General features: G+C 42.4%; 1 protein-coding gene across 2 annotated transcripts in view; it reads right to left on the bottom strand.

Annotated features, from left to right (window-relative positions):
- The window catches only part of C8A (complement C8 alpha chain), a 68,074-nt gene that overhangs the window by 35,731 nt on the left and 15,979 nt on the right, over window positions 1-16,364 (bottom strand). For both annotated transcript variants that reach the window (XM_079101905.1, XM_079101904.1), the window contains exons 3-5: window positions 13,271-13,415; window positions 12,155-12,302; window positions 1,028-1,217 (exon numbers count right to left, since the gene is read on the bottom strand). In XM_079101905.1, the coding sequence (XP_078958031.1) occupies window positions 1,028-1,217; window positions 12,155-12,302; window positions 13,271-13,415 (483 nt within the window). The remainder of the gene's footprint in view (window positions 1-1,027; window positions 1,218-12,154; window positions 12,303-13,270; window positions 13,416-16,364) is intronic.

The following is a 16,364-nucleotide window of genomic DNA, read 5'->3' as shown; positions in this document are numbered from 1 at the left end:
ATTTTTCTCTTAAGAAACTTGGGACTAGGGAGGATGTGCCTAGATAATTGCTCAGAACCCTGGTATCCTACCTCCTGTCTCCATGAATATAATGTATGTGAATACACACACATGATATGGATATATCCTTCTTCTAAATGATGAATATCTTTTATTAGCATTTCCATAGACAGACCTGGTCTTAGCCACCTACTACAGCACAGATGTGTGCCTGACACTTCATTCCTTCACATCTCTTTTCATACCTAAAATGGAAATATGATAATATCTATTCCATGATGTTATCATCAGGATGGCAGAAATGGCAAAATCTATGTGGAAATAGGGGATCTGACCCTTGTAATCATTCAGCAAGATTTGCTGTATGGGCATCTCACCCAAAGATGAGGGGTAAGAAAATTAATGGCCATGAGCAGGCTCCAGAGCTGGTCATGAGTTTTGTTGTATTCTGAGGGGCCAAGAGACCAGAGGATTTTAGAGGTGGAATGTCTTAGGGATCCTTAGAATTTTGCAAGCACTTTTGAACAGAAGAACCCTTTTTTTCAAGCAAAATCACATACCAAAAAGGATATGAAAATGATCAATGGGAGTTGCTCTTGGCAAAGTGAGAGCATAAGGCTCTGCACCCTGTCCATCTGTGCCCACCATTCCACTTACGGATGAGGAAAGTGGGCCCAGGGGAGAGCAGTGGTCTTAGGTATTTATACTCAAACACAGTCATTAACTTGGAATGAGGTCTTCTGACTGGCAGTCCAGATAAGAGGGCCCATGTCTATCTCGTTGACTTTGAAGTGGAGCCAAGACTGGCTGGGTGGGTGGCCACATTTATGGTATGCCTCTCCTTGGTCCTGCCCTTGCCCTTTAGCATCCTCCACACTGAGCATGTGTTAGAGGAAGGGGTAAAAGGTCTTCAGCCACCAGCAAGCTCTATGGACAACCAAAGCTTCCAAACCAAGTCATCTCCACCAAGAAGTCTCTTTATCCCTGCTCCCTACCCTACCATGTGAGGGTCTCTGTTCAGACTTACTTCAAAGTGGTACTTCAGGAAGTTGTAGGGTTTCCGAAAGTACTTCTCATCATCTCCATAGTAGAGACGCTCACAGGTGGGGTCATACCTCAGCTCTCTCCATTCCCCATTGTATACCGTCTCGCACTGGCCGCCATAATACCTGGCATCGTACACACTCTGAGTTTCTTTCTGAGTCAGGATATTGTACCTGTTTTGAAAAGACAGCTTCTGGGAAAAGAGTTTCGAAAAGGCAAAGCTAATATACCATGCCATCCTCTGAAAGATGTTGCAGCTGTAGATTGAGCAACTTGCTTCTCAAACTGTGTTCTGTGGAGCTCCAGGGCTCCTCCAAGTACCTTAGGGATATACAGGGAGGCTAGGTAACACTGAGAGACTGAGTGGGCTGCACCTGGACTCCCAGGTTCCCTTTAACCTGAGCCTCCAGAAAATACTGTTCAGCATTTGAACCAGTTACTTTATATAGGAGGCACTCCTAAATCATAAGTTAGAGAAAAAAGTACACAATTATTAAAAGTCTAAGCACAGGAGCCAGTATCCCAGCTCTAGTAAATCTAGCTGTGTGACCACAGGCAAATCATTTAATCCCTCTGTTCCTTAGATTAATCATTTGTAAAAAGCAATTAGTGATACCCTCACAGAGTTAAATAGGAATTAAAACATGCAAGGGACTCATAACCGTGCTTAGCATATATTAAATACTGAATAAGTATTGCTATTATTGTTGTAAGCAAATTCAAAAACAGGCCCTGCTGCTGAAAAATAGGCTTAAAATATTGGGTGTAATGCACAGTGCTAAAACTGAGACTCTAGTCCTTGGGTCTTTACCTCTGAAGCAGCATGTGGTATCCAATGGTGCATAGTGTAAAAGCCAGGGAGCCTCCTGTGTAATTCCCAGCTCTTCGACTTTCTGTGATTGTGACTTTGTTACCACACACAAAAAATTTTGAATTGGCTAATAGTTCTAAGACCAGACAATCAAAGCCTCTCATGTTATGGACAATAAAATCTTTGCTTGTCTCCATCTCCCAAACTCCTATTTAGCCTTCAAGACCCAACCCAAATGTCATCTCCTCTAAATGACCTTTTGGAATGCTCTAGACACAGTTAACTCCTCTCTACTCTCATGGCACTGAGTAATTAACTCTGCATTCATCATGGTTGCTTATGCCCTCTTTGATAAGGCACAAAGGCAGAGGGGGAGCAAGGGGTAAAATGTGAATAAAACCAACCTCAAAGAATAAATGAATAATTATAGAGCACCTGACATACAGTAGAAATTCAATGTATGTTAACTTCCTTTCTCTCTTCCTTTCTCTATCTCTTCTTCTATTAGTGGAAGTGATGTAATAATGGCTATGATGAATTGAATACATACTAAACTAGACATTTAGCATACATTAACTTTCAACCTCATGACAATTTTGCAAATGCAGAAATTGAAGCTCAAAGAAATTAAGTAACTTGCCTACAGTCACAGCTGGATTTTTTTCCCTAAGATGTTTTTGACAGTAAATCTGGGTTCCTTACCTTTATTCCACCCTGCAATTTCTATCTCACTACTGATTGAACATATTTCTGCCTGTAGCTTATAAATATAGCCTCCGAACAGACCCAACAAAAATTCACAGCCACAGTGACCCCCAAGATTATACTGTAATGGCTGAGCATTAGGAAAACCCACATATCCTTGGAAAAGCTGGTTGCAAAAGCCCCAGTGAACATGAAAAGGCATAATCAGAGAAATTCTACCCTTCAGAAACCTACCCTGCAGAAATAATCACACACATACAGAAGCAAGTGTACAGGATGTTCATTGAGGCGTTGTTTATGAGAGAAGTGGAAAAGAATCTCTTTCAATAGGAAGTATTCAAAAAATTACTGTATAGTTATAGGAGAAGAGACAGCACATATTTTTATAAGGGGCCAGACAGTAAATATTTCAGTCTTTACAGGCCATAGGTTTATGTTGCAGCTGCCTCACTCTGCCACAGCAGGGTGAAAGCTGTGTTCTAATAAAACTTTATTTATAAAAAGAGCAGGCTGATTTTTCCCTTCAGGCCATAGCTTGCTGACTCCTGTTTTAAAACACTATGTTGCTTACGAAAAGAAGATAGAAAATAATGGGTGAGGGACATTCAAACTATATTCTTAAATGAAAAAAGCAAGTTATAATAATATGTAAAGCATGATTACATTTGTGTAAATTTTACCTACATCTGTAATGAACAATACACATAGGTCTGTTTTCCAAACAGTGTATGGTGCCAGTGCATTTTTAAACTATTCTGGAAGTACCTGCACCAAACTGTTAACAGAGGTCAGCTCTAGGCTGGGAAGGGAGAGGTGGCAATTGGGTGAGGTGCAGGCATGTGTGGGACGGGGCATGAAGACTCTCAGTTTTTATTTCAAACTTATTCAAAAATAAATTTAAAATCTGAAACTAGGAAATGCTTAAATTACAAGGAAGTCTCTGAGATCTTGAGATGCACAGAAGAATTTAGGAAAAGTGTTTGAAATGTTCCTACCTGAATCACAGGAGAGAAGAATTATAGTCAGTGAGCTTTTTGCCAACAGTAGGGAATGAGCCAGGCATGGTGGCACAAGCCTGTAAATCTAGCTACTCAAGAGGCTGAGGCAGAAGGATCACAAGTTTAAGGACAGCCTCAGCAATTTAGCAAGATCCTAAGCAATATAGTGAGACTCTGCCTCAAACTAAAAACTAAAAAGGACTGGGGATATAGCTCAGTGGTAGACCATCCCTGGATTCAATCTCCGTACCAAAAAAAAAGGATTGGGGGACATTTTTCAGTTAAGTGCCTTGATATTTCATGTTCTACTTTGTTCACTTCATGGTCATTTTGAAAATCAATAAGAGGGTGATCCAAGATGGCGGACTAGAGGATGATTGCATCTCCAGTTGCTCCAGAACCCAGGATTCAAGAAGGGGAGGCACTGAGAGACTCGGACTAAAATAGAGCCACAGGGTGAGTCTCCCCCACCTGGTGAAGCTTGGACTGGGTGGCAGGCCGCATTCGGGCGGCTTATTAGAGTAGGGCAGGGCAGCTAGAGTCTTCCCCAGGCAGCCCTGTGCACTCTGGTGGTGGGCTCCTCCCACAGGGCCAGCTTCTCCAGCTTCTCGGAGCAGGCCCCCCAGTGAAAGCCTTTCTGCACAGAACCAGCTCAAAGTCCCTGAGCCAGCGCAGCAAGTTCCTGCCTGCAGGTTGCTTCAGGGACCAGGACAGGGCAGCCAGGGACTTCCCCAAGCAGCTGGCTCCCTCTGGTGGGAAGCGCCTTTCCAGGCTAGCTTCTTGGAGCAGACTGCCCAGTGACAGCCTTTCTACACAGAGCCAGCCACAAGTCCCCAAGCCAGCGGAGAGCTCCAACCTGCAAGCAGCCTCTGGGACCAGGGCAGGGCAGCCAGAGACCTCTCCAGGCGGCCCTGCTCCCTCCGGCCACAGGCTTTTTCCACGGGGCAACCCAAGATGGTGGACTAGAGGGTGACTGCATCTCCAGTTGCTCCAGAACCCAGGATTCAAGAATGGGAGGCATTGAGAGACTCGGACTAAAATAGAGCCATGGGGTGAGTCTCCCCCACCCCAGTGAAGCTCGGCCTGGGTTGCAGGCCCGGATAGGGGCAGCTTATCAGAGTAGGGCAGGGCAGCTAGAGTCTTCCCCAGGCAGCCTGCGCACTCCAGCAGTGGGCTTCTCCCACACGGCCAGCTTCTCAGAGCAGGCCCCCCAGTGAGAGCCTTTCCACACAGAGCCAGCTCCAAGTCCTGGAACCAGTAGTGGGCTAGGGGCAGCTTTATTTGGAAGCACTGCATTATTAAGTTACCCCAAGAATTCAGGCTACTGAAGGCAAGGAGGTGATATACTGGAAATCTACAGGGACACTATAAGCCAATTGAGGAAATCTGCAATATCACAAAGTCCCACTGACATCTGACCAATATGAGAAAACAAGGGAAGAAAATGTCCCAAACAAACCTAGATACTATATCAATAAAACCCAATGACAGCACAGCAGAAGAAATGTCAGAAAGGGAGTTCAGAATGTACATAATTAAAACAATCAGGGAAGCAAACGAGGAGATGAAAGAGCAAATGCAGGCATTGAAGGAGGAGATGAAAGAGCAAATGCAGGCATTAAATGATCGCACCAATCAACAGTTAAAAGAGCAAATACGGGAAGCAAGAGATCATTTCAATAAAGAGTTAGAGATACTGAAAAAACAAACAAACAGAAATCCTTGAAATGAAGGAAACAATAAACCAAGTTAAAAACTCCACAGAAAGCATAACCAATAGGATAGAACACCTAGAAGACAGAACCTCAGATATTGAAGACAAAATATTTAATCTTGAAAACAAAGTTGACCAAACAGAGAAGATGGTAAGAAATCATGAACAGAATCTACAAGAATTATGGGATATCATGAAAAGGCCAAATTTAAGAATTATTGGGATTGAGGAAGGCTTAGAGAAACAAACCAAAGGAATAAACAATCTATTCAATGAAATAATATCAGAAAATTTCCCAAATCTGAAGAATGAAATGGAAAACCAAGTACAAGAGGCTTATAGGACTCCAAATATACAAAATTACAACAGACCCACACCAAGGCACATTATAATGAAAATACCTAACATACAAAATAAAGACAGAATTTTAAAGGCCGCGAGAGAAAAGAATCAAATTACATTCAGAGGGAAACCAATAAGAATATCAGCAGATTTTTCAATCCAGACCCTAAAAGCTAGAAGGGCCTGGAACAACATTTACCAAGCCCTGAAAGAAAACGGATGCCAACCAAGATTCTTATACCCAGCAAAACTTACTTTCAGATTTGACAACGAAATAAGATCCTTCCATGATAAACAAAAGCTAAAGGAATTTACAAAAAGAAAGCCGGCATTACAGAACATTCTCAGCAAAATATTCCATGAGGAAGAGATGAAAAACAATGATGCAAATCAGCAACAGGAGGAACTAGCCTAAAGGAATAGCCAAATAAAGGAGAAACCAAATCATGTCAAAAAACAAAAATGAGTCAAGTGACTGGGAATACAAATCATATCACAATAATAACCCTGAATGTTAATGGCCTGAACTCATCAATCAAAAGACATAGACTGGCAGATTGGATTAAAAAGAAAAATCCAACAATATGCTGCCTGCGAGAGACCCATCTCATAGAAAGAGATACCCATAGACTAAAGGTGAAAGGATGGGAAAAAACATACCATGCACACGAACACAGCAAAAAAGCTGGAGTATCCATCCTCATTTCAGATAATGTGGACTTCAAGCCAAAACTAGTCAGAAGGGATAAAGAAGGACATTACATACTGCTTAAGGGAAGCATAAATCAGCAAGACATAACAATCATAAATACCTATGCCCCGAACATCGGCTCATCCATGTACATCAAACAAATCCTTCTCAATTCCAGAAATCAAATAGACTACAACACAATAATACTAGGTGATTTTAACACACCTCTCTCACCGCTGGATAGATCGTCCAAACAAAAATTGAATAAAGAAACCATAGATCTCAATAACACAACAATTTGGACTTAACCAACTTATATAGAATATACCATCCAACAAAGAATGAATACACTTTCTTCTCAGCAGCACATGGATCCTTCTCTAAAATAAACCATATTTTATGCCACAAAGCTACTGTTAGCAAATACAAGAAGATAGAGATACTACCTTGTACTCTATCAGATCATAATGGATTGAAATTAGAAATAAATGACAGAATAAAAACAGAAACTTCTCCAATACCTGGGGATTAAATAATACACTATTATATGATGAATGGATAACAGAAGACATCAGGAGGGAAATAAAAAAATTCTTAGAAGTAAACGAGAACAAAGACACATCATATCAAAATCTCTGGAGACTATGAAAGCAGTACTTAGAGGAAGATTTATTTCATGGGACGCATTCAACAAAAGAAGTAGAAATCAACAAAAAAACGACTTAACACTACAGCTCAAAGCCCTAGAAAAAGTAGAGCAGACAAACACCAAAAGTAGTAGAAGACAGGAAATAGTTCAAATCAGAGCCGAAATCAACGAAACTGAAACAAAAAAAAAAAAATCGGAAAAATTAACAAAATAAAGAGTTGGTTCTTTGAAAAAATAAAATTGATAAACCCTTAGCCACACTAACAAAGAGAAAGAGGGAGAAAACTCAAATTACTAAAATTTGGAATGAACAAGTAAATATCACAACAGACACGAGTGAAATACAAAACATAATTAGAAGCTATTTTGAAAATCTATACTCCAACAAAACAGAAAACCTCGAAGACATCAACAAGTTTCTAGAGACATATGAATTACCTAAACTGAACGAGGAGGACATATACAACTTAAATAAATCAATTTCAAGCAATGAAATAGAAGAGGTCATCAAAAGCCTACCAACAAAGAAAAGTCCGGGACCAGATGGGTTCTCAGCCAAGTTCTACAAAACCTTTAAAGAAGAGCTCATTCCAATACTCCTCAAAGTACTCCATGAAATAGAAGAGGAGGGAACCCTCCCAAATTCATTCTATGAAGCCAATATCACCCTGATACCTAAACCAGACAGAGACACATCGAAGAAAGAAAATTTCAGACCAATATCCTTAATGAACATTGACACAAAAATTCTCAACAAAATTTTAGCAAATTGCATACAAAAATATATTAAAGAGATAGTGCACCACGATCAAGAGGGTTTTATCCCAGGGATGCAAGGTTGGTTCAACATCCAGAAAACAATAAATGTCATTCACCATATCAACAGACTTAAAAATCACATGATTATTTCAATAGATGCAGAAAAAGCATTCGATAAAATATAGCATCCCTTCCATGTTCAAAACACTAGAAAAAATTGGGGTAGTGGGAACATTCCTGAACATTGTAAAGGCCATCTATACTAAGTCCATGGCCAATATCATTCTAAATGGTGAAAAACTGAAAGCATTCCCCCTAAAAACTGGAACAAGGCAGGGATGCCCTCTTTCACCTCTTCTATTCAACATCATTCTTGAGACTCTAGCCAGAGCAATTAGACAAACCAAAGAAATTAAAGGGATACGAATTGGAAAAGAAGAACTCCAACTATGTTTGCTGATGACATGATTATATATTTAGAGGAACCTGGAAATTCCACCAGAAAACTCTTAGAACTCATAAGTGAATTCAGTAAAGTAGCAGGTTACAAGATCAATGCCCATAAATCCAATGCATTTTTATACATAAGTGATGAATCTTCAGAAAGAAATTAGGAAAACTACCCCATTCACAATAGCATCGAAAAAAATAAAATACTTGGGAATCAATCTCACAAAAGTGGTGAAAGACCTCTACAATGACAACTACAGAACACTAAAGAAAGAAATTAAAGAAAACCTTAGAAGATGGAAAGATCTCCCATGTTCTTGGATAGGCAGAATTAATATTGTCAAAATGGCCATACTACCTAAAGTGCTATACAGATTCAATGAAATTCCAATTAAAATCCCAATTATGTACCTTACAGAAATAGAGCAAGCAATTATGAGATTCATCTGGAAGAACAAAAAACCCAGAATAGCTAAAGCAATCCTCAGTAGAAAGAGCGAAGCAGGGGTATCACAATACCAGATCTTCAACTCTACTACAAAGCAATAGTAACAAAAACGGCGTGGTATTGGTACCAAAATAGACAGGTAGATCAATGGTACAGAATAGAGGACATGGACACAAACCCAAATAAATACAATTTCTCATACTAGACAAAGGTGCCAAAAATATGCAATGGAGAAAAGATAGCCTCTTCAACAAATGGTGCTTGGAAAACCAGAGGCAACAGAATGAAATTAAACCCCTATCTCTCACCCTGCACAAAACTCAACTCAAAATGGATCAAGGACCTCAGAATAAGACCAGAGACCCTGCATCTTACAGATGAAAAAGTAGGTCCAAACCTTCAACTTGTTGGCTTAGGATCAGACTTCCTTAACAGGACTCCCATAGCACAAGAAATAAAAGCAAGAATCAACAACTGGGATAGATTCAAACTGAAAAGCTTTCTCTCAGCAAAGGAAACTATCAGTAATGTGAAGAGAGAGCCTACAGAGTGGGAGAATATCTTTGCCACTCATACTTCAGATAGAGTGCTAATTTCCAGAATCTATAAAGAACTCAAAAAACTCTACACCAAGAATACAAATAATCCAATCAACAAATGGGCTAAGGAAATGAACAGACACTTCACAGAAGAAGATGTACAAGCAATCAACAGATATATGAAAAAATGTTCAACATCTCTACTAATAAGAGAAATGCAAATCAAAACTACCCTAAGATTTCATCTCACCCCAATTAGAATGGCGATTATCAAGAACACAAGCAACGATAGGTGTTGGAGAGGATGTGGGGAAAAAGGTACACTCATACATTGCTGGTGGGGTTGCAAATTAGTGCAGCCACTCTGGAAAGCAGTATGGAGATTCCTCAGAAAGCTTGGAATGGAACCACCGTTTGACCCAGCTATCCCACTCCTTGGCCTATACCCAAAGGACTTAAAATCAGCATAGTACAGAGATACAGCCACATCAATGTTCATAGCTGCACAATTCACCATAGCCAGATTGTGGAACCAACCTGGATGCCCTTCAGTTATTGAATGGATAAAGAAACTGTGGCATACATATATAATGGAATATTACTCTGCCGTGAAGAATGATAAAATTATGGCATTTGCAGGCAAATGGATGAAATTGGAGAATATCATGCTAAGTGAGATAACCCAATCTCAAAAAACTAAAGGACAAATGATCTTGCTGATAAGCAGATGAGGACATATAATGGGGGTGGGAGGGGTTAGCGTTAGGGTTAGGGTTAGGTTTAGGGTTAGGGATAAGGAGGGTGGTAAGAATGGAGGAAGGAAGGACTGTATAGAGGGAAAAGAGGGGTGGGAGGGGTGGGGGGAAGGGGAAAAACTAACAGAATGAATCAAACAACATTGCCCTATGTAAATTTATGATTACACAAATGGTATGCCTTGACTCCATGTACAGAGAAACAACATGTATCCCATTTGTTTAAATAATAATAAAAAAAGAAAGAAAATCAATAAGAATTCCCTCTGATTGTTTTATGTGCTGAATTTATCTCCCAATATTCATAGGTTAAAGTGTTAATCCCAAAACCTCAGAATGTGACTGTATTTAGAGACAGAGCCTTTAAAGAGGTAATTAAGTTAAAATGAAGTCAGTGTAAGTGGTGTCCTGATAAGAAGATGAAATCAGGACCCAGACACATCCAGAGGGAAGTCAGGGTAAAGACAAGGGTGGCCATCAGTGAGCCCAGGAGAGAGGCCTTGGGAGAAATCAACCCTGCTGACATCTTGATCTCAAGCTTCTGGTTGCCAGAAGCATAAGAAATGCATTTCTGTTGTTTAAGCCACCCAGCCTGGGGTATTTTGTAATGGCAACCTAGCAAACTAATATAACTGGTCTGAAGAAGACAGAATTTGCTCATCTTTTCATCCTTGTGTGTTACAAGCACTTGAAGCCTTCAGTACTATCTAGTATGTGGGTTGTCATCTCAAAGCACAGAAACCCTTGTAAGTGACAGCTGCCTGTCACAGAACTCATACTATTCCACAGGTGGATTGCAGCATGGCTGGATCGCTTGTGAAGATCACTACTTCCCCCCATTTCCTTATCTGTAAGGAACTGGCTGGTCTCAGTGACATGTTTCAATGCAGCCAGTACTCAATGAGAGGTTTCTAGAGGACAGGCTCTGACACGGGGCTGAGGAGGTGCAGGATGAGTCACATGCAGCCTCTGCCCTCAGAGCTTATATTCAAGTTAGGGGGAAAGACCCAGGGAAAAGACTGAGTAGCAGGGAGCTGACACAATACAGAATGTCACCATGAGATAGGCTCTGAGCTGAGATCTGGGGAAGCATAGAAGACTAAAAGCCCTCGGCCTGGGCAGATGGACACCCCAACAGACATCCCCATCCCTGCTGGGTATGTGCTGAGAGAGTAGGATATACAGCCTTGGGAGCAACAGGAGGGGACTTAGCCAGCCCTAGGCAGGGTCAAGAGCAGGCAGGGACGCTGTGAAAACTGCTGGTACAATAGATTTGTCTTAACCAAATAGCACAGAAGTGTGGCCTAAACAACAGAATTTTATTTTCCCACAGTTCTGGAAGCTGGAAGTGCAGAACCAAGGTGCCCTCATTTTGGGCTTCTGGTGAAGGCCACTTCCTGGCTTGGGGACAGCTGCCTTCTCTCTCCTCACACAGCTCTTGGCTCTGGTTTTGCATATGCCCACCAGTCCTCTTGGGTCAGGGCCCTACTGATGGCCTCATATAACCTTAACCAACTCCCTAAAGCCCCTGCTCCAAATATAGTCACTTGGGAGGCTAATGGCTTCTACATAGAATTGTGGAGTTGGGGCAAAAATTAGTCCATTACACCAGATAAGAAATTAGACAAGTTGGGAAAAGGGAGGACATTTCAGAAAAAAAGGAACCAAATTAAGATTCAAATTAAAGTTTCAAGGGAGTGGGATTCTTTCAAGAAACTAAATCTGAACATAAGGTGCATGGAGAGAAATTAGAATCAAAGTTGATTTAATTTCAACAGATGAAGACCTTGTCACCTGGGAGTTGAAGCCAGCAATGGCAAATGAAGGGTCCAAGCCCCTCTGTGTCTCACCCCAAAGCCCATTTTATTTGCTCCGTATCACCCTATTAGCTGTTTACACAGCAACTGCAGAGCACAGCAGATTGTGAACAGGGCTATCAGAAAGGACACTTGTCCTGGGGAAGGCTTCATGGAAGATGTGGCTTCCTGAGTGGGCTTTGGAAGTGGAATTAGTGTGGAATGAGGGACAGCAGAGTGGGAGAGTGGGAGGAAAGGAGGGTCCTTGAGAAGAGACAAAGGAAGGGCATCATCATGTACAGAAACAGGCCACCGCGGAGGACAGTGAGAACCACTCACAGGCTGCACTCCAGAGGAACCCTCCAAAGCAAGCCCCTTCTTCCTCCAATCTAATGCTCATGATGGGAGAGAAATCGTTCCCTGCTCCCGAATGGCCAGAAGGCAGGCACTCACCCCAGGGCTGCCCTTTCTGATCCTGGAATCGGTTCATACTGGCTGCAGTCATCTCCGGGGGCCCTGACATCTTCACAGTTGTCCTCGTCAGAGCCATCAAGGCAGTCCCTGTCTCCATTACACACAAGGTGGCGTTTCAGGCAGCGACCTGAAAGAGGGAAGGCTGTTGGTGCTCCTGAGACCCATTGCCCATTACTCACATCTGTAGTCACCAAGCCGTTTCCACCTGTGAAGTAGCCCTCCCATCTGCTCCATTCTCTCTGTCTGCGCTGCCTCTGCCCTCCTTCCCCATTGCTGGCTCCCACCTCTGTCCCCCAGCTCAGGCCTGCTGTGTCTCCCTCTCCAACTAAGCCTTCACATTGCAACCCCCAGGGAATCTTTCTAAAATGCCAGTCTGGCCTTATCATCCCCTTGCTCTGTATCTGCAGTGGCTATCCATTCCTCCCCCTCCACACACTACAGTCTGGCTTCCGGTTACCTATCTGTGCCTAGGTTACCTCAGTGGCCCATCACCTGTCTCTCTTTCTAAAGCTCTCATATGCAAATATTCCAAAACAATTGAGTCCCTGAATCCCCGGTTTTTTGCACATTCTTTGTTCTAGAAACTTCTATTTCAGTTTCTAAGCCTCAGCTCAAATACCATTTGAAGCCTACCCTGACTCCCCAAAGAGATTTGGACATCTCCTGCTAGAGAGTTCCAGATGACCATACAGATATCACATTATAATGTGCTTGACTCCTTGGAGGTCTCCCTCCCAAACAGACTAGGAGTACCTCAAACTCAGGTCCGTTATTTTTATCATGTCTATATTAACAGCAGGTATTTCATTGCCTGGCACGTACCCAGTAAATATTTGTTCAATGAGTGGACGAATGAATGAATTGTACCTTTTCTAAATAAATCAACCAAGTTTGTTCCTACAAACTTGAATCAAAATTGCTTGCGCTGCTGGCTTGACCTAAAATGCAAATTCCTGGGCCCCATTCCAAATCTGCAGAATGGCAACCTTTAAGGAAGGGGCTAGGAGCCTGTATTTTAACAAGTTCCCCAGGGAAGTGTTTTGCGTGTTCTATTTGACAGGCACAGCTAGCACCCCCAGCTCCAGTGCTACTCACCTGTCTCCGTGCACTGGAAATCCTGTCCACACTCTGCTTGTCTCAGACAAGGTGTGGGAGTGTAACAGCTGGCTTGATCCCAGACATCACCACTGCATATGGTTCCCCCAAACTTGTCTGGCTGCAAGAGTCTCCGGTATCTGTACTAAATCAAATTTTGAACCAGACACATTGTTGTCAATCAATCAACCAAGATTTGTGCAGGCAGGCTCAGCTCAACATAAGGAAGAACCGTCGAATGATTGAGACCTGCCTGCAAAGCTGTCTCCTGAGGGATGAAGTACATCAGCAGTAGTGCTCAACCAGAGGTGGCACGATCATCAGCTGGAATATTGGACATGTGCTCCGAGCAGCAAATGCAAGACTGAGACAAAGATATTTCACTGATCCTCCTACTTGCTACAAAGGACCTCTTTTCCCTTCTTCAAATAGTTGATAAATAGTCCTCTTTCAGGATTCGTGGTTTACCTCTCCTGGAAGGCCTTCCCTAACTCAGCGACATATTTTGCAGGTCTAGGTGCTTCCCTCCCTCCTGGCAGTTGTCCTATAAGGTTGCAATGCAGCATCTGCTTATTTGTATGTCTCTCCCATCAGTCTGAGCAATTTGCATAAGTGGGTGGGAGCAGTGAAGGAAAGTCCATGTCTTATTTGGATTCCTATGATTGGCACTTGACCTATGGTTAGGTACACTTTTAGCAGAGACTTTCACTTTTCCTTCACAGTATTTCTACTGGTCATGCATCCCTGCTGTCCCTGGATATATTGCATATAGATCAGATGGCGATGATCTTACCCCTTCAGTCACAGGATGCACGAGTATTAACCAGACCAGAGCCAGAGAAACACTTCTGCCTGTTTCAAATACTTGCTTTAATCCTCTGGGTATTTTGTTTTTTTGAAAAAATAGCTTCTTTTTATTGGAGCTAAAGAGAATTGTGGGCATCAAGTGATCACCATGGCTAGTAGAAAGAGCCCATCCAAGAGCCAGAGGGACCAAGAGAGCTCTGAAGACTTCATCTGAGTTCCTGCATCTAGCCTAGACTGCAGAAGCCCAAATACTTGTTGATGGAAGGAAGGGAAGGATTAAAATGCTCACCAATCTTGGGGCTTTAGGGTTTCAGAATGCTTTTCTCCGCTGTGCTTGGGGTCAGGTAGTGGTATAGAAGGAGAAAACTGAACCTTAGGACATTCAGGGAAATATGCTTCCAGAAGCTTAGAGTCTAGTTGAGGAGATAAAATGTAAAATAATAGAAAATATGCTGAATGGAGAGTATCCTCCATGTCAGGTAAGGGAATTACAGCCCTCTGAGCTTGTCTCAGCCCACAGGTCCATCCATCAAGACTGCTAATATGTAATTAAGAAAGTAAGATCTGAACTGTGAATTCTCGACTCTATTTCTTTCTGTTTCAAGTATCAGTGCTTGGTCCTGTGTGCCTCAGTTTCCAAACCTATAAAATGAGTCGGTTGAACTCCATGACCTCCCTCGTTAAATGACTCATGATTCTTTCTACAGCTGGAAGAGCCCGGGCATGAGAATTAGATGGACTTGGGTTCAGATCCCAGATTTTCCTACCTGCTGACCACGAGCAAGTCACTTGCTTTTTCTGAGCTCCCACTTTCTCATATGTAAGATGGGAGTCATGACACCTCACCTTAAAGACTATGAGATCTAAGGGACAGGGTGTGTGAGGAAGCACCCGACCCTGTGACCAAATTATCACTGGTACTTAGTAAACAGAGGCGGTTTCCACATTGCCAACATTATCCATGAAGTCTTTTCTAGATGATTCCAGTGGATGAGTTGTAGAGTACAGCTCACCTCTCTTCTTGCCTGTATCAATCTCTTATCTGTTGCTGATAACACAATACTACGCAGACTCAGTAAGTTATGAAGAAAGGGGGTTTAATTTGGTTCATGGTTCTAGAGGTACAAGATGCAGGGGTCACACCTGGCCTTTGTCCTGGTAGAGTGCCAGGTGGTGCAGAGCATCACAAAATGAGAGGCAAGGAGCCCACGTGCATGTGTGTGTCTGTGTCTGACTAGTTTCTCCTTATTACAAAGCCACCAGAATTCAATCATGGGGGCTCCAGTCAAATGACCTTATCTAATCTAGTCATTGCCCAAGGGTCCCACCTCTCAACACCAAAGTCGAATGAAGTTGCCACCCTCTTAATACTTCACAATACAACACACGAAGCTTGGGGTTCATTCAAACCACATCTAAACCACAGCATGCCCACCCCAGTCTACTTAGCCGCTCACTGGCGAAGAGGCCAGGAGAGGTGGAGATCAAACCTGTCCACCTGCCTTTCCTGTCGTTGGGTTAATAACAGTGGGAAGTGGTTGGTAAACTGTGGAAAGAGATAATAATTAATGATCATTTTGGATTATCAGGATGTTTCCATTTTCTACCAACTTTCTTGTCCCTCAACATGCAAATAAAGGACTGATCCACACACGAACATAGAGCCAGCTCTTTCTCTCTCTTGAAAAAGTGCATCTGGTTTCTAACCAGTCTAGTAGCTACCGGGAGGACAGTGGTGATGGAAGCCACTGTTTATTTAGCACTTACTATTGGCCAAGCACTTTACATTTGTTATCTCATTTAATCTTCACAAGTTCATGAGTTTAGGTGTTATCACAAATTCCATTTTAAGCTGAGTTCAAGTTCCAGTTCTGCCACTGGACTCTATGGGCATTGTGGGGTCCACTGTGCAATGTCTCTGACCCTCATTTTTCTCGTTTGTAAAATGAGATACATCTGAGAGTGTTGCCGAGGTTAGTGATGATACAGGTAAAGAAACCAGCACTTTCCCTGGTTCCTGGTGTACACTCAGTCATAACAGCTTTCAACATCATCATCATTCTGGAACTTGCTGTTGGGACACAGCAGAAGGAATCAGATTAGGTGACTGGTAATGTCACTTATGACTCTCCAGTATAGTTCAGGAGGCAGTGGAGTGGAGTGGTCAACCTCCCAGGGTTTCTGGAGTCAGACTGACCAAGGTTTAAATCTAGGCTCTGCCATTTCTTCATGGATGGCCTACACAAAGCAGATGATGAGGTCTATCATCTCCAGTTGGCTGTGAACA

The sequence above is a fragment of the Sciurus vulgaris genome, assembly GCF_902686455.1.
Source record: "Sciurus vulgaris genome assembly, chromosome: 1".
Lineage (NCBI taxonomy): Eukaryota > Metazoa > Chordata > Mammalia > Rodentia > Sciuridae > Sciurus > Sciurus vulgaris.
The sequence above is the reverse complement of the archived record's forward strand: the minus strand, read 5'-3'. Positions and strand labels throughout refer to the sequence as shown.